This window comes from Passer domesticus, chromosome 34 (genome assembly GCF_036417665.1).
Source record: "Passer domesticus isolate bPasDom1 chromosome 34, bPasDom1.hap1, whole genome shotgun sequence".
NCBI classification, from domain to species: Eukaryota; Metazoa; Chordata; class Aves; order Passeriformes; family Passeridae; genus Passer; species Passer domesticus.
The window spans coordinates 1060045-1083023 of NC_087507.1; the positions used below are offsets into that span (position 1 = coordinate 1060045).

Below are 22979 nucleotides of genomic sequence, written 5' to 3' on the forward strand. Positions count from 1 at the left end.
CCTCATTAACGCCCCTCATTAACTCCAATCATTAACGCCCCTCATTAACGCCCCTCATTAACGACCCCCTCATTAACGCCCCTCATTAACGACCCCCTCATTAACGCCCCTCATTAATGCCCTTCATTAATGCCCCCTCGTTAACACCCCCCATTAACGCCCCTCATTAACATCCCTCATTAATGCCGCCTCATTAACGCCCTTCATTAATGCCCCCTCATTAACACCCCTCATTAAGGCCAATCATTAACGCCCCTCATTAACGCCGTTCATTAATGCCCCCTCATTAACACCCCTCATTAACGCCGTTCATTAAGGCCCCCTCATTAATGCCCCTCATTAACGTCCCTCCCATTAACGTCCCCCTCATTAACGCCCCCTCATTAACACCCCTCATTAACGCCCCCTCATTAACGCCCCTCATTAACACCCTTCATTAAGGCCCTTCCTTAACATCACTCATTAAGGCCCCCTCATTAACGCCCCTCATTAACGCCAATCATTAACACCCCTCATTAACGCCCCTCATTAACTCCAATCATTAACGCCCCTCATTAACTCCAATCATTAACGCTCCTCATTAACGCCCCTCATTAACTCCAATCATTAATGCTCCTCATTAACGCCCCTCATTAACGCCAATCATTACCGCCCCGTTGAGTGGCAGCGCTGCAGTGCCGGCGGTGGCCGGGAGGGGGCAGTGATAGATGGGGAGGGGTCCCGCAGTGCCGGCGGTGGCCGGGAGGGGGCAGTGATAGGTGGGGAGGGGTCCCGCAGTGCCGGCGGTGGCCGGGAGGGGGCAGTGATAGGTGGGGAGGGGTCCCGCAGTGCCGGCGGTGGCCGGGAGGGGGGCAGTGATAGATGGGGAGGGGTCCCCGCAGTGCCGGCGGTGGCCGGGAGGGGGCGGTGCTCGGTGGGGAGGGGTCCCGCAGTGCCGGCGGTGGCCGGGAGGGGGCGGTGATAGGTGGGGAGGGGTCCCGCAGTGCCGGCGGTGGCCGGGAGGGGGCAGTGATAGGTGGGGAGGGGTCCCGCAGTGCCGGCGGCCGCCGGCGGGGGGAGCCCGCGCTGGCGGGGCGGTGCGGGGGGGGTCGCGCCGCGATCGCCGCATGGAGCTGAACCCGCAGGTACGGGGGGGGCCGGGGGGTCTGGGGGGGGTCTGGGGGCGCCGTTGGGGTCTGGGGGAGCGGCCCCGGGGGATGGGGGGGGGGGAGCCGCCCCCGCAGGTGCGGCGGGGCCGGGGGGGGCGCTGGGAAATTTGGGGGGGGGGGGGGGTGAGAAAGGGGGCGCCGTTAAACCGGGGGGGGGGGGGAATGGGGGGGATTTAACTGGGGTGGGTCCTGCGGGGGGGGGCTGTGCGAAATGGGGAGGGGGCCGTGGGAATTGGGGGGTCCCGAGGTGCGGGGGAGGGGCCGTGAAAAGAGGGGGGGCTGGGAAAAGCGGGGGGGGGGAGAAAAGGGGGGGGCGAGCGATGTCCCGGGGGGGCCGGGGGTGACATTTGGGGGGGGGACAGGGCGGGAACCGAGGATAAAGGGGGGTGGGGAACAGGGCGGGGGGCCGGGAATTGAGGGGGGGCGTTTAAAAAAGGGGGTGCGGCCCCCTCCGGACCCCCCTCCCCCCCCCAATTTGGGACCCTCCGGGGGGGGGACGCCTTTTGTTCCCTTCCCCCCCCGGGGAAATTGAGGCGGGGGGCGGGGGTGGGGACCCCCCCAGGTATTTTGGGGGGGCTGAGGGGGGTCCGCCCCCGCCTCAGTTTCCCCAAGGGGGGTGGAATTGGGGGGGGTTCGGCGGGTGGGGGGGGGGGGGGGGCGATGTCGGCGCGCGGAGCATTCTGGGATGGCGCTGCGCCCCCCCCCATCATTCCGGGGGGGGGGGGGGATGTGATGGGGGGATTCTCCCACAATGCACCGCGGCGCCGTCGCCCCTGGCAACCCGGGGCTGAGCTTCCCACAATGCACCGCGGCCGCATCGGCCCCTGCGCGGGGTGAGGGGGGGGCCGTGGGCCGGGGGGGGCCGGGGGGGGCGGGGGGGGTGATCGATAATCGGCTTTGACCCCCCCCGGGGCCGCCGAGCCGCGGATTAGGGGGGGGGGGCTCCGCTCCCGGCGGGATTTGGGGGGGAGCAGATGGTCCGGGGGGGGGGGAGCAGAATGCCAGGGCCCCCCCCGGATTTGAGGGGGGCTGGACCCCCCTGGCTGGGGGGGAGGGGCAGGGGCCCGGCCCCGCCCCGCGTTTGGGGGGGGCACAGCTGGGGGGGGGGGCCGGGATTGGAGGGGGGGGGCTCGGCTCCCCTCGAGTCGGGGAGGGGGCACAGATGGGGGGGGTCCGGACAGCGCGGTCCCCCCTCCCCCCTCATTAACTCACCCCCTCATTAACTCACCCCCTCATTAATTCACCCCCCTCATTAACTCACCCCCTCATTAATTCACCCCCCCTTTAATTTAACCCCCTCATTAATTCACCCCCCCTTTAATTTAACCCCCTCATTAATTCACATCCGCATTAATTCCCCCCATTAGTTTACCCCCTCATTAATCCCCCAATTTATGTAACCCCTCTCATTAATTTACCCCTCAATTTATTTACCCCACCTCATTAATTCACCCCCCCCCCAATTAATTTACCCCCCCCCATTAATTCAACCCCTGCTTAATTCACCCTGCCATTGATTTCACCCCCCTCATTAATTTAACTCCACCCCATTGGTTCAGCCCCCCTCATTAATTCACCCCCTCATTAATTACCCCCCCATTAATTCATCCCCTCATTAATTCACCCCCATTTTTCCCCCTCAATAACTACCCCCACATTAATTCATCCCCTCATTAATTCACCCCCATCATTCCCCCCTCATTAATTGTCCCCACATTAATTTAACCCCTCATTCATTCACCCCCATTAATGAATCCCCCCCCTCATTAATTCCCCCCATTAATCACCCCCATTAATGAATCCCCCCCTCATTAATTCCCCCCATTAATCACCCCCATTAATGAATCCCCCCCTCATTAATTCCCCCCATTAATCACCCCATTAATGAATCCCCCCTCATTAATTCCCCCCATTAATCACCCCATTAATGAATCCCCCCTCATTAATTCCCCCCATTAATCACCCCATTAATGAATCCCCCCCTCATTAATTCCCCCCATTAATCACCCCATTAATGAATCCCCCCTCATTAATTCCCCCCATTAGCCCCCAGCTCCCCCCCGCGGGTTCTGGGGTCCCCCCTCCTCACCCCCTGCCCCGTTTTTGTCTCCCCAGCTCGGAGCCCCCCGCTGAGGTTGGGGGGTCCCCGCGCCCCTCCCCCGCCATGGCGCGCCCCTCCCCCCCCCGCGGCCCGCTCCCGGTCCCGGTCCCGGTTCTGCTCCCGCTCCCAGCTCCCGGTTCTGCTCCCGCTCCCGGTCCCGGTTCTGCTCCCGCTGCTGCTCGGGCTCCTCACCTCGGGCTGCCACGGTGAGGGACATGGGGGGGGACACGGGGGGAGGGACACGGGGGGGAGGGACAGCCAGGGGGGCGGGCGAGGGTGTGGGCGACGCCCCAGGGCTGTGAGGGGTGAGTAAGGGGTGAGTAAGGGCTGTACAGTGCCCCTGGTGTGTAATGGGTGAGTAAAGGGTGTGTAATGGGTGTGTAAGGGCTGTACAGTGCCTCTGGTGTGTAAGGGCTGAGTAAAGGGTGTGTAAGGGGTGAGTAAGGGGTGAGTAAGGGATGTGTAAGGGATGTACAGTACCCCTGGTGGGTAAGGGGTGTGTAAGGGCTGTACAGTACCCCTGGTGTGTCATGGGTGTGTAAGGGGTGAGTAAAGGGTGTGTAATGGGTGTGTAAGGGCTGTACAGTACCCCTGGTGGGTAAGGGGTGTGTAAGGGCTGAGTAAGGGGTGAATAGGGAATGTGTAAGGGCTGTACAGTACCCCTGGTGTGTAAGGGCTGTGTAATGGGTGTGTAATGGGTGTGTAATGGGTGTGTAAGGGGTGAATAGGGAGTGTGTAAGGGCTGTGTAAGGGGTGTGTAAGGGGTGTGTAAGGGCTGTACAGTGCCCCTGGTGTGTAAGGGGTGTGTAAGGGCTGTACAGTGCCCCTGGTGTGTAAGGGGTGTGTAAGGACTGAGTAAGGGGTGAATAGGGAATGTGTAAGGGCTGTATAGTACCCCTGGTGTGTAAGGGGTGTGTAATGGGTGTGTAAGGGGTGTGAAAGGGCTGTACAATACCCCTGATGTGTAAATGCTGTGTAATGTGTGTGTAACGGCTGTGTAAGGAGTGTGTAAGGGCTGTACAGTGCCCCTGGTGTGTAGAGGCTGTGTAATGGGTGTGTAAGGGCTGTGTAATGGGTGTGTAAGGGGTGTGTAAGGGCTGTACAATTCCCCTGGTGTGTAGAGGCTGTGTAGGTTAGGAGTGTGTAATGGCTGTGTAAGGGGTGAATAGGGAGTGTGTAAGGGCTGTGTAAGGGGTGTGTAATGGGTGTGTAAGGGCTGTACAGTACTCCTGGTGTGTAATGGGGTTTTTAATAGCTGTGTAATGGGTGTGTAAGGGGTGTGTAAGGGCTGTGTGAGGTGTGTACAACACCCCAGGTGTGTAAGGGCTGTAAAATGCTCCTGGTGTGTAATGGGTGTGTAAGGGGCGTGTAAGGGGTGTGTAAGGGCTGTGTAATGTGTGTACAACACCCCAGGTGTGTAAGGGCTGTACAGTGCCCCTGGTGTGTAAGGGGTGTGTAAGGGGCGTGTAAGTGGTGTGTAAGGGCTGTACAATTCCCCCGGTGGTAGAGGCTGTGTAAGTGTATGTTAGGGGTGTGTAATGGCTGTGTAAGGGGTGAATAGGGAGTGTGTAAGGGCTGTACAATACTCCAGGTGTGTAAGGGCTGTGTAAGCGGTGTGCAATGGGTGTGCAATGGCGGTGTAAGGGCTGTGTAAGGTGTGTACAACACCCCAGGGGTGTGTAAAGGGTGTGAAAAGGATATACAACACCCCAGGTGTGTAAGGGGTGTGAAAGGGCTGTACAATACCCCTGGTGTGTAAAGGCTGTGTAATGTGTGTGTAAGGGCTGTGTAAGGGGTGTGTAAGGGCTGTACAACACCCCAGGTGTGTAAGGGCTGTGTAAGGGGTGTGTAAGGGGTGTTTAAGGGCTGTACAACACCCCTGGTGTGTGATGGGTTTTTTAAGGGCTGTGTAATGGGTGTGCAAAGGGTGTGTAAGGGCTGTGTGAGGTGTGTACAACACCCCGGTGGTGTGTAAAGGGTGTGAAAAGGCTGTACAACACCCCAGGTGTGTAAGGGGCGTGTAAGGGGTGTGTAAGGTCTATGTAACACCCCAGATGTGTAAGGAGTGTGTAAGGGCTGTGTAAGGGATGTGTAAGGGCTGTACAACACCCCAGAATTGCTCAGGGGTGTGTAAGAGGTGTGGAAGGGGTGTGGAAGGGCTGTACAACACCCCAGGTGTGTAAGGAGTGTGTAAGAACTATGTAAGGAGTGTGTAAGGGGCGTGTAAGGGCTGCGTGATGGCCCAGAGGTGCCTGGGAGTGCAAGGGTAGAGAAACGCTTGTGCAAAGGGTGTGCAGGGATTGTGTAAAGGCTGTGTAAGGGCTGTGTAAAGGCTGTGTAAGGGTTGTGTAAGGATTGTGTAAAGGTTGTGTAAGGGTTGTGTAAAGGCTGTGTAAAGGCTGTGTAAGGGCTGTGTCTGTACAACCACAGAGGGGCTCACTGGTGTGCAAGGGGTGTGTAACGCTTGTGCAAGGGCCGAGCAGCACCCCAGAGGTGGCCAGGATTGTGCAAGAGGTGTGTAAGCTGTGCGTAAGGGGTGTGTAAAGGGTGTGTAAGGTGTGTGTAAGGGGCGTGTAGAGAGTGTGTAAGGAGTGTGTAAGGGGTGTGTAGGGAGTGTGTAAGGGGTGTGTAAAGTGTGTGTAAGGGTTGTGTAGGGAATGTGTGTAATGGAGGTGTAAGCGGTGTGTAAGGAATGTGTAAGGCGTGTGTAAGGGGAGTGTAAGATATGTACAGTGAGTGTGTAAGGGGTGTGGAAGGGGTGTGTAAAGGGTGTGAAGGGAGTGTGTAAGGGGAATGTAAAGGCTGTGTAAGGAGTGTGTAAGGGGAGTGTAAAGGGTGTGTAAGGGGTGTGTACAGGCTGTGTAAGGGGAGTGTAAGGGGAGTGTAAGGGGAGTGTAAGAGGTGTACGGTGAGCGTGTAAGGGGTGTGTAAAGGCTGTGTAAGGGGTGTGTAAGGGGAGTGTAAAGGGTATGTAAAGGGTATGTAAGGGCAGTGTAAGGGGTGTGTAAAGGGTGTGTAAGGGGAGTGTAAGGGGAGTGTAAGAGGTGTACGGTGAGCGTGTAATGGGTGTGTAAAGGCTGTGTAAGGGGAGTGTAAGGGGAGTGTAAAGGGTATGTAAGGGCAGTGTAAGGGGTGTGTACAGGCTGTGTAAGGGGTGTGCAGTGAGCGTGCAAGGCTGGCACACCAGCCCCAGCCTGGGCCCGGCTCTTGGGGTGTCGCAGAATCCGGGAATGGGAAATCCGGGATTTGGGGGGATCTGGGATCGGGGACCCGGGGCCTTGGGGGGTCCCAGGTGCCGGGATTTGGGGGATCCAGCTGTTTGGGATCTGGGTCTTTGGGATCCAGCTGTTGGGGATCCAGCTGTTTGGGATCCAGGTGTTTGGGGTCCAGCTGTTTGGACTTGGGAGGTCCCAGGTGTTCGGGATTGGGAATCCAGGTTTTGGGGTCAGGGCTTGGGGGTTCCTGGATTTTGGGAGACCCAAACATGCCAGGTGCCCAGGATTTGGGGGATCCAGGTGTTTGGAATTGAGGGATCCAGATGTTCAAGGTTAGGGGGTCCAGGTGTTTGGGATTGCAGTCCCAGGTGTTTGGGATTGCAGTCCCAGGTGTTTGGGATCAGGGGAATCCCAGGTATTAAGGCTTGGGGGGGCCTCTGAATTTTTTTGGGGGACCCAAACATAAATCCGGGGTCTCAGGTACCGCAGATTTGGGGTCCCAGGTGTTTGGGATTGGGGGATCCAGATGTTTGGGATTTGGGGACGCACTGGATTTTGGGGTTCCAGGTGTTGGATTTGGGGTCCCGGGTTTGCGGGAGTGGGGGAGCCCAGGTGTGTCAGATTTGGGGTGTCAGGTGTTTGAGGCTGGGGGATCCAGGTGACAGGGGACTGGGGGCACCCTGGATTTTGGGGTTCCAAACATTCATTGGGGGTCCCCGTTGTCCAGGTTTGGGGGTCCCAGGTGTCAGGGACCGGGGATCCCAAATGCCCCAGCTTCGGGGTCCCGGTGTTTGGGATTTGGGGTCCCAGGTGTTTGGGATTTGGGGCTGGGGGCTGCAGGGCCGGGGGGTGCCCGGAGTCCCTGATTTGGGGTTTGGGCCCAGGTGGTCCCTGCACCCCAAGGGCTGAGCAGGGCATGGAGGGGGATGAGGGACCCCATTTGGGGTTCCCTGACCCCATTTGGGGTTCCAGGGCTGATCTGGGGGGCGTTCCCGTTTGAGCTGGCACAGTGGGATTGGATGTGGAGGTTTTGGGGTACCCTGACCCCATTTGGGGTTCCAGGGCTGATCTGGGGGGTGTTCCCGTTTGAGCTGGCACAGTGGGATCTGGTGTGGAGGTTTTGGGGTACCCTGGTTGTTGTGGGTTCCCTGACTCCATTAGGGGTTCCCTGACCCTATTTGGGGTTCCCTGATGCCATTTGGGGTTCTGTGCCCTCAGGACTGATCTGGGGGGTGCTGCTGTTCGGGCTGGCGCGCCGGGAGCTGGCATGTGAGGGGCACCTGCTGAAGCTGTGGGGTTTTGGGGTACCCCGGGTGTTTTGGGGTACCCTGGGTGTTTGGGGTTCCCTGACCCCGTTTTGGGGTTGCAGGGCTGATCCGGGGGGTGCTGCTGTTCAGGCTGGCACAGTGAGATTGGATGTGGAGGTTTTGGGGTACCCCGGGTGTTTTGGGGTTCCCTGACCCTGTTTTGGGGTTCCCTGACCCGGTTTTGGGGCTGCAGGGCTGATCCGGGGGGCGCTGCCCTTCGGGCTGGCGCGCCGGGAGCTGGCGTGCGAGGGGTACCCGCTGGAGCTGCGCTGCCCCGGCAGCGACGTCGTCCTGGTGGCCGACGCCAACTACGGCCGGACCGACGACAAAATCTGTGACGCCGACCCCGGGCAGATGGCGAACGTGCAGTGCTACCTGCCCCAGGCACAGCCCATCATGGCCCAGAGGTGACACGGGGACACTGGGGACACTGGGGACACTGGGGACACCGGGGACACTGGGGGCGTTGGGGACGTTGGGGACATTGGGGGCATTGGGGACATTGGGACATCAGGGACCCCAGGCAGGTGGCCAATGTGCAGTGCCACCTGCCCCAGGCACAGCCCATCATGGCCCAGAAGTGACACTGGGGGCATTTGGGGACATTGGTGACATTGGGGACACTGGGGACATTGGGGACACTGGGGACATTGGGGACACTGAAGGGCATTGGGGACACTGGGGACACGGGGATACTGGGGACATTGGGGGAATTGGGGGACATCAGGGACATTGGGTGCATTTGAGGACATTGGGGGCATTGGGAACGTTGGGGACGTTGGGGACATTGGGACATTGGGAAGGTGTAGGAGGTTGGGGACATGGGGACAGGCGGGTGACGGGAACACGGCAATGGGTGTGGGGACATGGGGACAGAGGGACAGGTAGGGGACATGGGGACAGGGCTGTGCAGGGGCATGAGGACATTGTGGGGACACAGGGACAGGGCTGGGACATGGGACATGGTGGGACACCAGGGACGTGGCCCTGGCCCTGCACGTGATGGCACAGAGGGGACATGGGGGTGACACAGGGGGACATGGGGACGTGCAGGGGACATGGGGACATGTGGAAGGCTGGGGACACCTTGGGGACATGGGGACACCTGGAGGACACCCTGGGGACATGGGGACATGTGGGGACATGGCCCCGTGGTGACGTGGGGGGGGACCTGGGGACAGGCAGGACCTGGGGACACCTGGGGACAGCTGGAGGTGTGGAGGTGGCACAGGGGGACATGGGGACACCAAGGGTGTGGGACACACGGGGTGGGTGGCCCTGGGTGCAGCTTGGGGGACAGCATGGGGGTGGCACAGCTCGAGGATGTCCCCTTGTCCCCCCCAGCCCCAGGGACAGCGGTGGTGGCACCTGAGTCCTGTGTCCCCAAGTGCCAGGGCCACACCCGTGCCCTGCCCCCTGTCCCCACTGTCCCCTGTGCCCCTCATGTCCCATGTCCTGCGTGTCCCCACTGTCCTGCTGCCCCCTGTCCCCAGCCCCATGTCTCCATGTCCCTCACATTGCTGCTGTCCCCATGTCCCCGCTGTGCCCATGTCCCCTCAGATCCCCTGTCCCCCTGTGTCCCTGCTGTCCCCATGTGTCCCCCAATGTCTCTGTGTCCCTTTGTGTCCTGTGTCCCCCATGTCTCCTCATGTCCTGTGTCCCCCCATGTCCCCTGTGTCCCCCCTGCTGTCCCCTGCTGTTCCCTGATGTCCCCATGTCCCCTGGTGTCCTGTGTCCTTTCAGGTCCCTTCACCTCCCCCTGTGTCTGTGTCCCTTCCTGTCCCACGTCCCTTTGTGTCCCCCCGTGTCCCTGCCGTGTCCCCATGTCCCCCCATGTCCCTGCCGTGTCCCCCTGTGTCTGTGACATGTCCCTATGTCTCTGACATGTCCTTGATGTGTTCTGTGTCCCTGCTGTGTCCCTGACATGACCCCCTGTCCCTGCCATGTCCCTGCCGTGTCCCCCCCGTGTCCCCCTGTGTCCCCTGTCCCTGACGTGTCCCCCCCTTGTCCCCTGTCCCTGCCATGTCCCCCCGGGTCCCCCCGTGTCCCCCCGTGTCCCCCCGTGTCCCCTGTCCCTGACGTGTCCCCCGTGTCCCCTGTCCCGGCCGTGTCCCCCCCGTGTCCCCTGTCCCTGCCATGTCCCCCCGGGTCCCCCCGGGTCCCCCCGTGTCCCCTGTCCCTGACGTGTCCCCCCGTGTCCCCCCGTGTCCCCTGTCCCTGCCGTGTCCCCCCGTGTCCCCCCGTGTCCCTGTCCCTGCCGTGTCCCCCGTGTCCCCTGTCCCTGCCATGTCCCCCCGTGTCCCCCCGTGTCCCCTGTCCCTGACGTGTCCCCCCGTGTCCCCCCGTGTCCCCCCGTGTCCCCCTGTCCCTGCCGTGTCCCCCGTGTCCCCTGTCCCTGACGTGTCCCCCGTGTCCCCAGGTGCAATAACCGCACTCAGTGCGTGGTGGTCGCCGGCTCCGACGCCTTCCCCGACCCCTGCCCGGGCACCTACAAATACCTGGAGGTGCAGTACGACTGCGTGCCCTACAGTGAGTGCTGCCCCACAGATCCTGCCCCACAGACCCTGCCCCATAGATCCCACCCTGCCCCACAGATCCCACCCGGCCCCACAGACCCCAGAGCCACCCCCTGCCCCAGCCCCTACAAATACCTGGAGGTGTCGCACGACTGCGTGCCCTGCAGTGAGTGCTGCCCCATAGATCCTGTCCTGCCCCACAGATCCTGTCCTGCCCCAAAGCCCTGCCCCACAGCTCTGTACTGTCCTGCCCCACAGCCCTGCCCCACAGCTCTGCCCCACAGCTCTGTACTGTCCTGCCCCACAGCCCTGCCCCACAGCTCTGCCCCACAGCTCTGTACTGTCCTGCCCCACAGCCCTGCCCCACAGCTCTGCCCCACAGCCCTGCCCCACAGCTCTGCCCCACAGCTCTGTACTGTCCTGCCCCACAGCCCTGCCCCACAGCTCTGCCCCACAGCTCTGCCCCACAGCCCTGCCCCACAGCTCTGCGCTGTCCTGCCCCACAGCTCTGCCCCACAGCCCTGCCCCATAGCCCTGCCCCACAGCTCTGCCCCACAGCCCTGCCCCACAGCTCTGCGCTGTCCTGCCCCACAGCCCTGCCCCACAGCCCTGCCCCACAGCTCTGCGCTGTCCTGCCCCACAGCACCCCCACTTCTGGCACCTACAGGTTCCTGGAGGTTCCCTCTGTCCCCCCCAGGGATTGCTGCCCCCCGGCTCTGCCCCCCGGCTCTGCCCCCCGGCTCTGTCCCACAGCCCTGCCCTACAGACCCTGCCCCACAGCTCTGCCCTGCAGTGCCCCCCAGCCCCACGGCACCCAGAGGTGCACCTGGGGAGTTCTGCCCTGCAGCACCCAAGGGACCCCACAGTGTCCCCGTGTCCCCGCAGCACTGAGGGACCCCATGGGGACACCAGAGTGCCCCCATGTCCCCCACAGTGCCCCCCGTGTCCCCACAGCACCCAAGGGACCCCATGGGGACGCCACAGTGCCCCCATGTCCCACCCCACAGCACCCAAGGGACCCCACAGGGACTCCACAGACCCCCAGGACCCCCAACCCTAGGGGCACCCAGGCACCTTTTGGGGGGTGGGGGTGGGACTGGGGGGGTCTCCCCCTCAGGTGTGGGGGGAGGGGGGGGTTGTGCCCCCCTGGGGTCCCCCCGTGTCGCGTTTGTCCCCCCAGGCTGGGCTGTGACCCCCCCCGTGTCCGTCCCGGTGCGGGCGCCGTGCCCCCGCCCCCAGCGGGCTCTGTGTGACCCGGGGGTCCTCAGGGGGTTGGGGTGACCCCGTCTCTCCCCAGGCGCCGTCGCGGGACCCCCCAAAACCCCCCAGCCCCTCCCCCAGCTTTGCTTTGCAGCCGCCGCCGGAGCCGCCCGAGGGAACGGCCGGACAGGGCCGGGCACGGCACCGGCCCCGGGACACGGCACGGGCACAGGGACACGGCAGGGACACGGCAAAAACACAGCAAAAACACGGCCAGAACCATGCAAAACCCATGGCAGGAACACGGCAAAAACACGGCAAAAACACGGCCAGAACCATGCAAAAACCACGGCAGGAACACGGCAAAAACACGGCAAAAACACGGCCAGAACCATGCAAAAACCACGGCAGGAACACGGCAAAAACACGGCAAAAACACGGCCAGAACCATGCAAAAACCACGGCAGGAACACGGCAAAAACACAGCAAAAACATGGCCAGAACCATGCAAAAACCACGGCAGGAACACGGCAAAAACACGGCAGGAACAGGGCAGGAACACGGCAAAAACACAGCAAAAACATGGCCAGAACCATGCAAAAACCACGTCAGGAACATGGCAAAAACATGGCAGGAACAGGGCAGGAACACGGCAAAAACATTGTCAAAAATATGCAAAAAAGATGGCAGGGACACGATAAAAACACCAAAAAACATGGCCAGAACCATGCAAAAAAACCACGGCAAAAACATGGCAGGAACAGGGCAAAAACATGGCCAAAAACCACGGCAAAAACACGTCAGGGACATGGCAGGAACAGGGCAGGAACATGGCAAAAGTATGGCCAAAAACACACAAAAACCACGGCAGGAACATGCCAAAAATACACAAAAAAACACAGCAAAACCACGGCAGGAACCGGGCAGGAGCACAGCAGGAACATGCGAAAAACACGGGAAAACCACACAAAAAATATGCAAAAACCACATGGAAACTATGGCAAAACCACAGCAAAAACATGGCAAAACCACGCAACAACCACGGCAAAACCGCACCAAACTCACAGCAAAACCGTGCCCCAAACGCCCAAAGTGCTCCAGAAGCACGGAAGGAACATGGCACGAGCGCAGCTGGGGCCAGCCCTCACCTGGGCAGGTGAACACACCTGGGCAGAGAAACACACCTGGGTGGGCAAACACACCTGGGCAGGTAAACACACCTGGGCAGAGAAACACACCTGGGACAGGTAAACACATCTGGGACAGGTAAACACACCTGGGACAGGTGAACACACCTGGGACAGGTAAACACAGCTGGGATGGTTAAACACACCTGGGCAGGTAAACACACCTGGGACAGGTAAACACACCTGGGACAGGTGAACACACCTGGGACAGGTAAACACAGCTGGGTGGGTAAACACAGCTGGGACAGGTGAACTCACCTGGGACAGGTAAATTTACTGGGCAGGAAAACATACCTGGACACGCTAAGGTCATAGTGAACACCTGAGCACGTGATGTGTGCACTAAAGGCACACCTGGCATGGGTTGAACACACCTGGGCACGCCCAGGACACGCCCAGCTCACACCTGCACACACCAAGGACACACCTGGCGTGGGTCGAAGGTCCCTGAACACACCGAGGGTATGCCAAGGACATGATCAACACCGGGACACACCTGAGCACGTTAAACACACACCAAACACCTGAGAGCTCTGAGCACACCTGAGAGGGCTCTGAGCACACCTGAGAGGGCTCTGAGCACACCTGAGAGCTCTGAGCACACCTGAGAGGGCTCTGAGCACACCTGAGAGGGCTCTGAGCACACCTGAGAGCTCTGAGCACACCTGAGAGGGCTCTGAGCACACCTGAGAGCCCTGAGCACACCTGAGAGGGCTCTGAGCACACCTGAGAGCCCTGAGCACACCTGAGAGGGCTCTGAGCACACCTGAGAGCTCTGAGCACACCTGAGAGGGCTCTGAGCACACCTGAGAGGGCTCTGAGCACACCTGAGAGCTCTGAGCACACCTGAGAGCCCTGAGCACACCTGAGAGGGCTCTGAGCACACCTGAGAGCTCTGAGCACACCTGAGAGGGCTCTGAGCACACCTGAGAGCTCTGAGCACACCTGAGAGCCCTGAGCACACCTGAGAGAGCTCTGAGCACACCTGAGAGCTCTGAGCACACCTGAGAGAGCTCTGAGCACACCTGAGAGCTCTGAGCACACCTGAGAGGGCTCTGAGCACACCTGAGAGCTCTGAGCACACCTGAGAGCCCTGAGCACACCTGAGAGAGCTCTGAGCACACCTGAGAGGGCTCTGAGCACACCTGAGAGCTCTGAGCACACCTGAGAGGGCTCTGAGCACACCTGAGAGGGCTCTGAGCACACCTGAGAGGGCTCTGAGCACACCTGAGAGCTCTGAGCACACCTGAGAGAGCTCTGAGCACACCTGAGAGCTCTGAGCACACCTGAGGGCTCTGAGCACACCTGAGAGGGCTCTGAGCACACCTGAGAGCTCTGAGCACACCTGAGAGGGCTCTGAGCACACCTGAGAGCTCTGAGCACACCTGAGAGCCCTGAGCACACCTGAGAGGGCTCTGAGCACACCTGAGAGCCCTGAGCACACCTGAGAGCTCTGAGCACACCTGAGAGCCCTGAGCACACCTGAGAGGGCTCTGAGCACACCTGAGAGGGGTCTGAGCACACCTGAGAGGGCTCTGAGCACACCTGAGAGCCCTGAGCACACCTGAGAGGGCTCTGAGCACACCTGAGAGCTCTGAGCACACCTGAGAGGGCTCTGAGCACACCTGAGAGCTCTGAGCACACCTGAGAGGGCTCTGAGCACACCTGAGAGGGCTCTGAGCACACCTGAGAGCTCTGAGCACACCTGAGAGCCCTGAGCACACCTGAGAGGGCTCTGAGCACACCTGAGAGCCCTGAGCACACCTGAGAGCTCTGAGCACACCTGAGAGCCCTGAGCACACCTGAGAGGGCTCTGAGCACACCTGAGAGAGCTCTGAGCACACCTGAGAGCCCTGAGCACACCTGAGAGCTCTGAGCACACCTGAGAGCTCTGAGCACACCTGAGGGCTCTGAGCACACCTGAGAGCTCTGAGCACACCTGAGAGGGCTCTGAGCACACCTGAGAGCTCTGAGCACACCTGAGAGCTCTGAGCACACCTGAGAGGGCTCTGAGCACACCTGAGAGCCCTGAGCACACCTGAGAGGGCTCTGAGCACACCTGAGAGCTCTGAGCACACCTGAGAGGGCTCTGAGCACACCTGAGAGCTCTGAGCACACCTGAGAGGGCTCTGAGCACACCTGAGAGCTCTGAGCACACCTGAGAGAGCTCTGAGCACACCTGAGAGCTCTGAGCACACCTGAGGGCTCTCAGCTCACCTGAGAGGGCTCTGAGCACACCTGAGAGCTCTGAGCACACCTGAGAGCTCTGAGCACACCTGAGAGGGCTCTGAGCACACCTGAGAGAGCTCTGAGCACACCTGAGAGGGCTCTGAGCACACCTGAGAGCTCTGAGCACACCTGAGAGCTCTGAGCACACCTGAGAGGGCTCTGAGCACACCTGAGAGCCCTGAGCACACCTGAGAGGGCTCTGAGCACACCTGAGAGGGCTCTGAGCACACCTGAGAGGGCTCTGAGCACACCTGAGAGGGCTCTGAGCACACCTGAGAGCTCTGAGCACACCTGAGAGCTCTGAGCACACCTGAGAGCCCTGAGCACACCTGAGAGGGCTCTGAGCACACCTGAGAGCTCTGAGCACACCTGAGAGGGCTCTGAGCACACCTGAGAGCTCTGAGCACACCTGAGAGGGCTCTGAGCACACCTGAGAGCTCTGAGCACACCTGAGAGAGCTCTGAGCACACCTGAGAGCTCTGAGCACACCTGAGGGCTCTGAGCACACCTGAGAGGGCTCTGAGCACACCTGAGAGCTCTGAGCACACCTGAGAGCTCTGAGCACACCTGAGAGGGCTCTGAGCACACCTGAGAGAGCTCTGAGCACACCTGAGAGCTCTGAGCACACCTGAGAGCTCTGAGCACACCTGAGAGCTCTGAGCACACCTGAGAGGGCTCTGGACAAACACTCATTGCACACTCAGGGCACACTCATTGCACACTCATCTCACACTCAGGGCACACTCAGGGCACACTCAGCGCACACTCAGGGCACACTCATTGCACACTCAGCTCACACTCAGCGCACACTCATCTCACACTCAGGGCACACTCAGCGCACACTCATTGCACACTCATCTCACACTCAGCGCACACTCATCTCACACTCATTGCACACTCAGCTCACACTCATTGCACACTCAGTGCACACTCAGCGCACACTCATCTCACACTCAGGGCACACTCAGCTCACACTCATTGCACACTCAGGGCACACTCATTGCACACTCAGGGCACACTCAGTGCACACTCAGCGCTCTCTCAGCTCACACTCCGGGCACACTCAGTGCACACTCAGCTCATACTCAGGGCACACTCATTGCACACTCAGCGCACACTCAGCTCACACTCATTGCACACTCATTGCACACTCAGCGCACACTCAGCTCACACTCATTGCACACTCATTGCACACTCATCTCACACTCAGGGCACACTCATTGCACACTCAGCTCACACTCAGGGCACACTTAGGGCACACTCATTGCACACTCAGCTCACACTCAGCGCACACTCAGGGCACACTCAGCCCACACTCAGTGCATACTCCGGGCACACTCATTGCACACTCAGCGCACACTCAGCCCACACTCAGGGCACACTCAGGGCACACTCAGTGCACACTCATTGCACACTCAGCCCACACTCAGCTCATACTCAGCTCACACTCAGGCGCACACTCAGCCCACCACTCAGGGCACACTCAGTGCACACTCATTGCACACTCAGCCCACACTCAGCTCATACTCAGCTCACACTCAGCGCACACTCAGCACACACTCAGCTCACACTCAGGGCACACTCATTGCACCCTCATTGCACACTCAGGGCTCACACTCAGCGCACACTCATTGCACACTCAGCGCACACTCATTGCACACTCATTGCACACTCACCTCACACTCAGCTCACACTCATTGCACACTCAGCTCATACTCAGCACACACTCAAGTCACACTCAGGGCACACTCAATGCACACTCAGCTCACACTCAGCGCACACTCAGGCACAGTCAGCTCACACTCAGGGCACACTCATTGCACACTCATCTCACACTCAGCACACACTCAGCGCACACTCATTGCACACTCAGGGCACACTCAGGGCTCACACTCAGCGCACACTCAGCGCACACCTCATTGCACACTCAGGGCACAGTCAGCTCACACTCAGGGCACACTCAGGGCACACTCAGGGCTCACCACTCAGCTCACACTCATTGCACACTCATTGCACACTCAGCCCGCGCGGTCCCGGCCGGTGCCGTGGGGGAGGGGCCGGGCGGGGCGGGGTGGGGGAGGGGCCGCTCTCTCCGTTGCCGGTGCCGTGGGGGGAGGGGCGGGTGGGGGAGGGGCTGTCTCTCCGTTGCCGTGCCGTGGGGGAGGGGCGGGTGGGGGAGGGGCTGTCTCTCCTTTGCAGGTGCCGCCGGGCGGGGCGCGGGACCCGCGGCCGCCCCTCCCCCCGCCGCCCCCTCCCCCCATCGCCGTCTCTCTCTCTCTCCCTCCAGGGCTGGGGGGGGGAGGGGCGGGGGGTGCGACCCCCCCCGAGGGGCTCCGGAGTGCGGGGGAGGGGAAGCCCTGCGCCCCCCGTCCGTCTGTCCGGCTGTGCCCGTGTCCGTCTGTCCGTCCATCACCTCCGTCCGTCATCCCCAGCCGGGCCGTTCCCATCCCCCCCTTTCCGTGTCTGTCCGTCTGTCCCTCCATGGCTCTGTCTGTCCATCCTCCCCCATCGACTCTTCCCCGTTTCTGTCCCCTGTCCCCCTGTCCCTCTGTCCCCCTGGCCCCCCTGTCCCTCTGTCCCTCTGTCTCTGTCCCTCTGTCCCTCTGTCCCTCTGTCCCTCTGTCCCCCTGTCCCTCTGTCTCCTGTCCCCCTGTCCCCCTGTCCCCCCCTGTCCCTCTGTCCCTCTGTCCCTCTGTCCCCCGTCCCCCCTGTCCCCTCTGTCCCTTTGTCCCTCTGTCCAGCTCCTTGCCGTCCCTCTGTCCATCCTGCCCATCCTGATGTCCATTTGTCCATCCACCCCTCTGTCCGTCAGTCCCTCCTGCTGTCTGTCCGTCCCTCGATCCCTCGGTGTCCCCTTTGTTCTTCTGTCCATCCCCATGTCCGTGTGTCCATCCCCATGTCCGTGTGTCCATCCTGTGTCCATCTGCCCATCCCAATGTCCGTCCCGTGTCCGTCTGTCCATCCCGTGTCCATCCCATGTCCCTCCCGTGTCCGTGTGTCCGTCCCGTGTCCGTGTGTCCGTCCCGTGTCCGTCTGTCCATCCCGTGTCCATCCCGTGTCCGTGTGTCCGTCCTGTGTCCGTCTGTCCATCCCGTGTCCCCTCCCGTGTCCGTCTGTCCCTCCCGTGTCCGTCTGTCCGTCCCATGTCCGTGTGTCCGTCCCGCTCCCCCCGCGGTGCCGCCGCCCCTCCCCCGCAGGGTCTGGGCTCCCGGGGGGTTTCGGGGTCCCCCCCGGGCTGGGGGGGCCGGAGCCGTTTAATCTCTTTTCTCTTTGTCTCCTCTCTCGCCCCTCCCCTCCCCTCCCCTCCCCCCACCCGTGTGACCCCTCCCCCCCCCTCCCCTCCCCCCCCTGCACCCCCTCCCCCCCCGCCCCTCCCGCCCCTCCCCCCCCCCCCCCCCCCCCCCGCTCTCTCCCGCCTTTTCTTCCGGTGCTAAAAATAGAAGTGGAACAAAAAGGTAACACGGACCCCCCGCTCCGGCCCCCCCGACCCCCAAACCCCCCCGACCCCTCCCAGACACCCCAAAACCCCCCCGACCCCCAAAACCCTCCCGACCCCCCCCCCCCCCGAGCCCTCTAAAACTTTCCGGACCCCCCCAACCCCCCCCACCCCTGAACCCCCAGACCCCCCCACCCCCACCCTGTTCCTGCACCCCCCAAATCCCCCCCAGTCCCGACCCCCCCCCCGCCAAACCCCGCACCCCAAACCCTCTGGAGTGACCCCAAATCCTGACCCCACCCCCCAAATCCCGCCCCCCCTTCCATCCTGCACCCCGAAATCCCCTCCCTCTCCCAAATCCTGCCCCTCCCCCCCCATACCCCAAATTCCCTCCTCCCCCTCCCCCACCCCCTCTGGGGCCCCCCCAGATTCCTCCAGCCCCTCCCCCGCCCTATCCTGAACCCCCAAATCCTCCCCCCTTCCCCCCTCCCCCCCTTCTTTCCCCTCCCCCTTTCCCCCTCCCCCCCTTGTTTCCCCTCCCCCCCAGGTCCCCAACACCACGGGGGGAGGGGGGGGGGTCAGTGCCACCCCCCCCTTTAATTAGCTCTCATTAAATTTGGGGGGCCCCAGACCCCCCCCGTGCCCCCCCCAGGGGTCCCCCGGGACCCCCCAGGGCGCCCTGAGCCCCCCCAGGACCCCCCCAACCCCCCCCCGGGGCTCCCCTTGAGGGACCCTGGGGACCCCCCAAACCTTTGGGGACCCCCCCGAGGTGTCCCCACCCCCCCTCGGGGACCCCCCGGAGTTTGGGGGGGGCCCCTCCCCCCTCTCCCCTCAGATCACCCCCCAAATGGGGGGGGGAGGGGCAGCCCTGGGAGCCCCCCCCAGTCCCTCCAACCCCCCCCAAATTAAAGAGCCCCCCCAAAAATAACCCCAAAATAGACCCCAAAAATAGACCCCCCCTAAAAATAAACACACCCCCCCTCAAAAAAAACCGGGGGGGGGGGCAGCTCAGGGGCCGGGGCAGGGCTGGGGGTCAGGAGAGGTCAGTTTGGGGTCACTCAGGGGTCACTTCGGGGCAGTCAGGGTCACTTGAGGTCAGTAGGGGGTCAGTCAGGGTTATTTGGGGTCAGTAGGGGTCAGTCAGGGTTATTTGGGGTCAGTAAGGGGTCAGTCAGGGTTATTTGGGGTCAGTAGGGGTCAGTTTGGGTCATTGGGGTCACTCAGGGGTCAGTTTGGGGCAGTTTGAGTCAGTTTGGGCAGTTGGGGTCACTCAGGGGTCAGTTTGGGTCATTGGGGTCACTCAGGGGTCAGTTTGGGTCATTGGGGTCACTCAGGGGTCACTCAGGGGTCAGTTTGGGGGCAGTTTGAGTCAGTTTTGGGCTGTTGGGGGTCACTCAGGGGTCAGTTTGGGGCAGTTTGAGTCAGTTTTGGGCAGTTGGGGTCACTCAGGGGTCAGTTTGGGGTCATTCAAGGTCAGTTCAGGGTCACTCGAGGGTCAGTTTGGGGCCATTCAGGGTCACTCAGGGGTCACTCAGGGGTCAGTTTGAGGTCACTCAGGGGTCAGTTCAGGGTCACTCAGGGGTCACTCAGGGGTCACTCAGGGTCAGTTCAGGGTCAATTTGAGGTCAGTCAGGGTCACTCAGGGGTCACTCAGGGGTCACTCAGGGGTCACTCAGGGTCAGTTTGAGGTCAGTCAGGGTCACTCAGGGGTTAGTTCAGGGTCACTCAGGGGTCACTCAGGGTCAGTCAGGGTCAATTTGAGGTCAGTCAGGGTCACTCAGGGTCAGTCAGGGGTCACTCAGGGGTCACTAAGGGTTAGTTCAGGGTCACTCAGGGGTCACTCAGGGTCACTCAGGGGTCAGTTCAGGGTCAGATTGGGGTCTGTTTGAGGTCAGTCAGGGTCAGTTCAAGGTCGCTCAGGGTCACCAGGGGTCACTCGGGGTGGTCAGCAGGGTCAATTTGAGGTCAGTCAGGGTCACTCAGGGGTCACTCAGGGTCACTCAGGGGTCGCTCAGGGGTCACAGCCAGGGCGTCGCCCCCGTGTCCGTCTGTCCATCCGCGCGGGAAGGAGGGGGGGCGGGGCGGTGACCGGGGAGGGGCGTGGCCGGGGCGGGGCTTGCGGGCAGGCGTGGGCGGGGCCCGCGCAGGTGTGGGCGGGGGCCGGGGCGGGGCCGCGGCTTCTTCCCACAGGTGCCGGAGCGGGGGGCGGGGCCTAACGTGTCTCTCTCCTCCTCCTCCTCCCGCAGGGCCCGGCCCAGCCCCCCCGGACCGCGGGGCCCCCCCGAGCCTGTGAGTCTCCCCCTCCCCCACCCTCCGGGGGACCCCCGACCCCCCAAAAACCCCCGGGGCAGCGCGGGGGCTGCGGCACGGCCGGGCCGGCACACCTGGATGGGCTCACCTGGATGGGCTCACCTGGGCAACACCTGGATCCTTGTGCACACCTGGATGGGCTCACCTGGATGGGCTCACCTGGGCACACCTGGATGGGCTCACCTGGATGGGCTCACCTGGGCACACCTGGATCCTTGTGCACACCTGGATGGGCTCACCTGGATCCTTGTGCACACCTGGATGGGCTCACCTGGATGGGCTCACCTGGATCCTTGTGCACACCTGGGCACACCTGGATCCATGGGCACACCTGGATGGGCTCACCTGGATGGGCACACCTGGATGGGCTCACCTGGATCCTTGTGCACACCTGGGCACACCTGGATCCTTGTGCACACCTGGATGGGCTCACCTGGATCCTTGGGCACACCTGGATGGGCTCACCTGGATCCTTGTGCACACCTGGGCACACCTGGATCCTTGTGCACACCTGGATGGGCTCACCTGGGCACACCTGGATCCTTCTGCACACCTGGATGGGCACACCTGGATGTGCACACCTGGATCCTTCTGCACACCTGGATGGGCACACCTGGATGTGCACACCTGGATCCTTGTGCACACCTGGATGGGCTCACCTGGATGTGCACACCTGGATCCTTGTGCACACCTGGATGGGCTCACCTGGATGTGCACACCTGGATCCTTGTGCACACCTGGATCCATGGGCACGCCTGGATGAGCTCACCTGGATCCTTGTGCACACCTGGGCACACCTGGATGTGCACACCTGGATCCTTCTGCACACCTGGATGGGGCACACCTGGATCCTTGTGCACACCTGGATGGGCTCACCTGGATGTGCACACCTGGATGGGCTCACCTGGATGTGCACACCTGGATCCTTGTGCACACCTGGATGGGCTCACCTGGATGTGCACACCTGGATCCTTGTGCACACCTGGATCCTTGTGCACACCTGGGCACACCTGGATGGGCACACCTGGATCCTTGTGCACACCTGGGCACACCTGGATCCTTGTGAACACCTGGATGGGCACACCTGGATCCTTGTGCACACCTAGGATGTGCACACCTGGATGTGCACACCTGGATCCCTTGTGCACACCTGGATGTGCACACCTGGATGTGCACACCTGGATCCTTGTGCACACCTGGATGGGCTCACCTGGATCCTTGGGAGCACCTGTGCACATCTGGATTCCTGTGCACACCTGGGATGTGCACACCTGGATTCCTGGGCACACCTGTGAACACCTGTGCCTCGTGCACACCTGGATCTTTGGGCACACCTGTACCCGAGCACACCTGGGGGCCTGCGCGCTCCCAGCCCTCGTGCACACCTGGGATGTGCACACCTGAGCACACCTGGGCTGTGCACACCTGGGGCTGCGCGCTCCCAGCCCTCGTGCACACCTGGGATGTGCACACCTGAGCACACCTGGGCTGTGCACACCTGGGGCTGCGCGCTCACAGGTCCTCGCACACACCTGGATCCAGCTGCACGTCCAGGTGTGCCCCCTGCACACGCAGCCCCCCCGCCCCCTGCACACGCGTGTGCGACGGGGCACAGGTGGGGCAGTGACACACCTGGCCAGGTGTGACAGCGACACACACCTGTGTGAGCACAAACACTTGGGAAGGTGTGACAGTGACACACCTGGGAAGGTGTGACAGCGACACACACCTGTGTGAGCACAAACACTCGGGAAGGTGTGACAGTGACACACCTGGGAAGGTGTGACAGCGACACACACCTGGCCAGGTGTGACAGTGACACACACCTGTGTGAGCACAAACACTCAGGAAGGTGTGAGAGTGGACACACACCTGGGCAGGTGTGACAGCGACACACACCTGTGTGAGCACAAACACTTGGAAGGTGTGACAGTGACACATCTGGGAAGGTGTGACAGCGACACACACCTGGCCAGGTGTGACAGTGACACACACCTGTGTGAGCACAAACACTCGGGAAGGTGTGACAGTGACACACACCTGGCCAGGTGTGACAGCAACACACACCTGTGTGAGCACAAACACTCAGGAAGGTGTGACAGTGACACACACCTGGCCAGGTGTGACAGTGACACACCTGGACAGGTGTAACGATGACACGCACCTGTGAGCATGCACAGGTAATGGCTGCAGGTGTGAACACAGAGCAACGCGGGTGTGGCAGTTCTCACACCTAAGTGTGCAAATGTGCTGCTGCCTGAACACACCTGTGCTCACACCTGTGCTCACACCTGTGCTCACACCTGTGCACACACAACCACAGCCCCCCG

General features: G+C 61.6%; 1 protein-coding gene and 1 long non-coding RNA gene across 2 annotated transcripts; one reads left to right on the forward strand and one right to left on the reverse strand.

Annotated features, from left to right (window-relative positions):
• Positions 1 to 1864: 1864 nt before the first annotated feature.
• Positions 1865 to 20790, forward strand: LOC135288673 (adhesion G protein-coupled receptor L1-like). Its single transcript, XM_064402056.1, has 5 exons — positions 1865 to 1981; positions 3264 to 3455; positions 7965 to 8178; positions 10191 to 10300; positions 20586 to 20790. Exons 1-5 carry the CDS (start codon positions 1900 to 1902, stop codon positions 20630 to 20632), a joined length of 645 nt encoding a protein of 214 aa, XP_064258126.1. The 5' UTR covers positions 1865 to 1899; the 3' UTR covers positions 20633 to 20790.
• Positions 20601 to 21265, reverse strand: LOC135288678 (uncharacterized). The gene is made up of 3 exons (XR_010351678.1): positions 21143 to 21265; positions 20875 to 20994; positions 20601 to 20723 (listed from the first exon to the last, which is right to left on the reverse strand). It is a non-coding gene; the product is annotated as an uncharacterized LOC135288678 (long non-coding RNA).
• Between the last annotated feature and the right edge of the window lie 1714 nt (positions 21266 to 22979).

Excerpts from the sequence above, each read along its gene's own strand:
- LOC135288673 (XM_064402056.1), top strand. The coding sequence starts at position 1,900 with ATGCACCGCGGCGCCGTCGCCCCTGGCAACCCGGGGCTGAGCTTCCCA. Across the intron at positions 3,456-7,964 it reads CCTCACCTCGGGCTGCCACG|GGCTGATCCGGGGGGCGCTG; the intron begins GTGAGGGACATG and ends TTGGGGCTGCAG. Across the intron at positions 8,179-10,190 it reads CAGCCCATCATGGCCCAGAG|GTGCAATAACCGCACTCAGT; the intron begins GTGACACGGGGA and ends CCGTGTCCCCAG.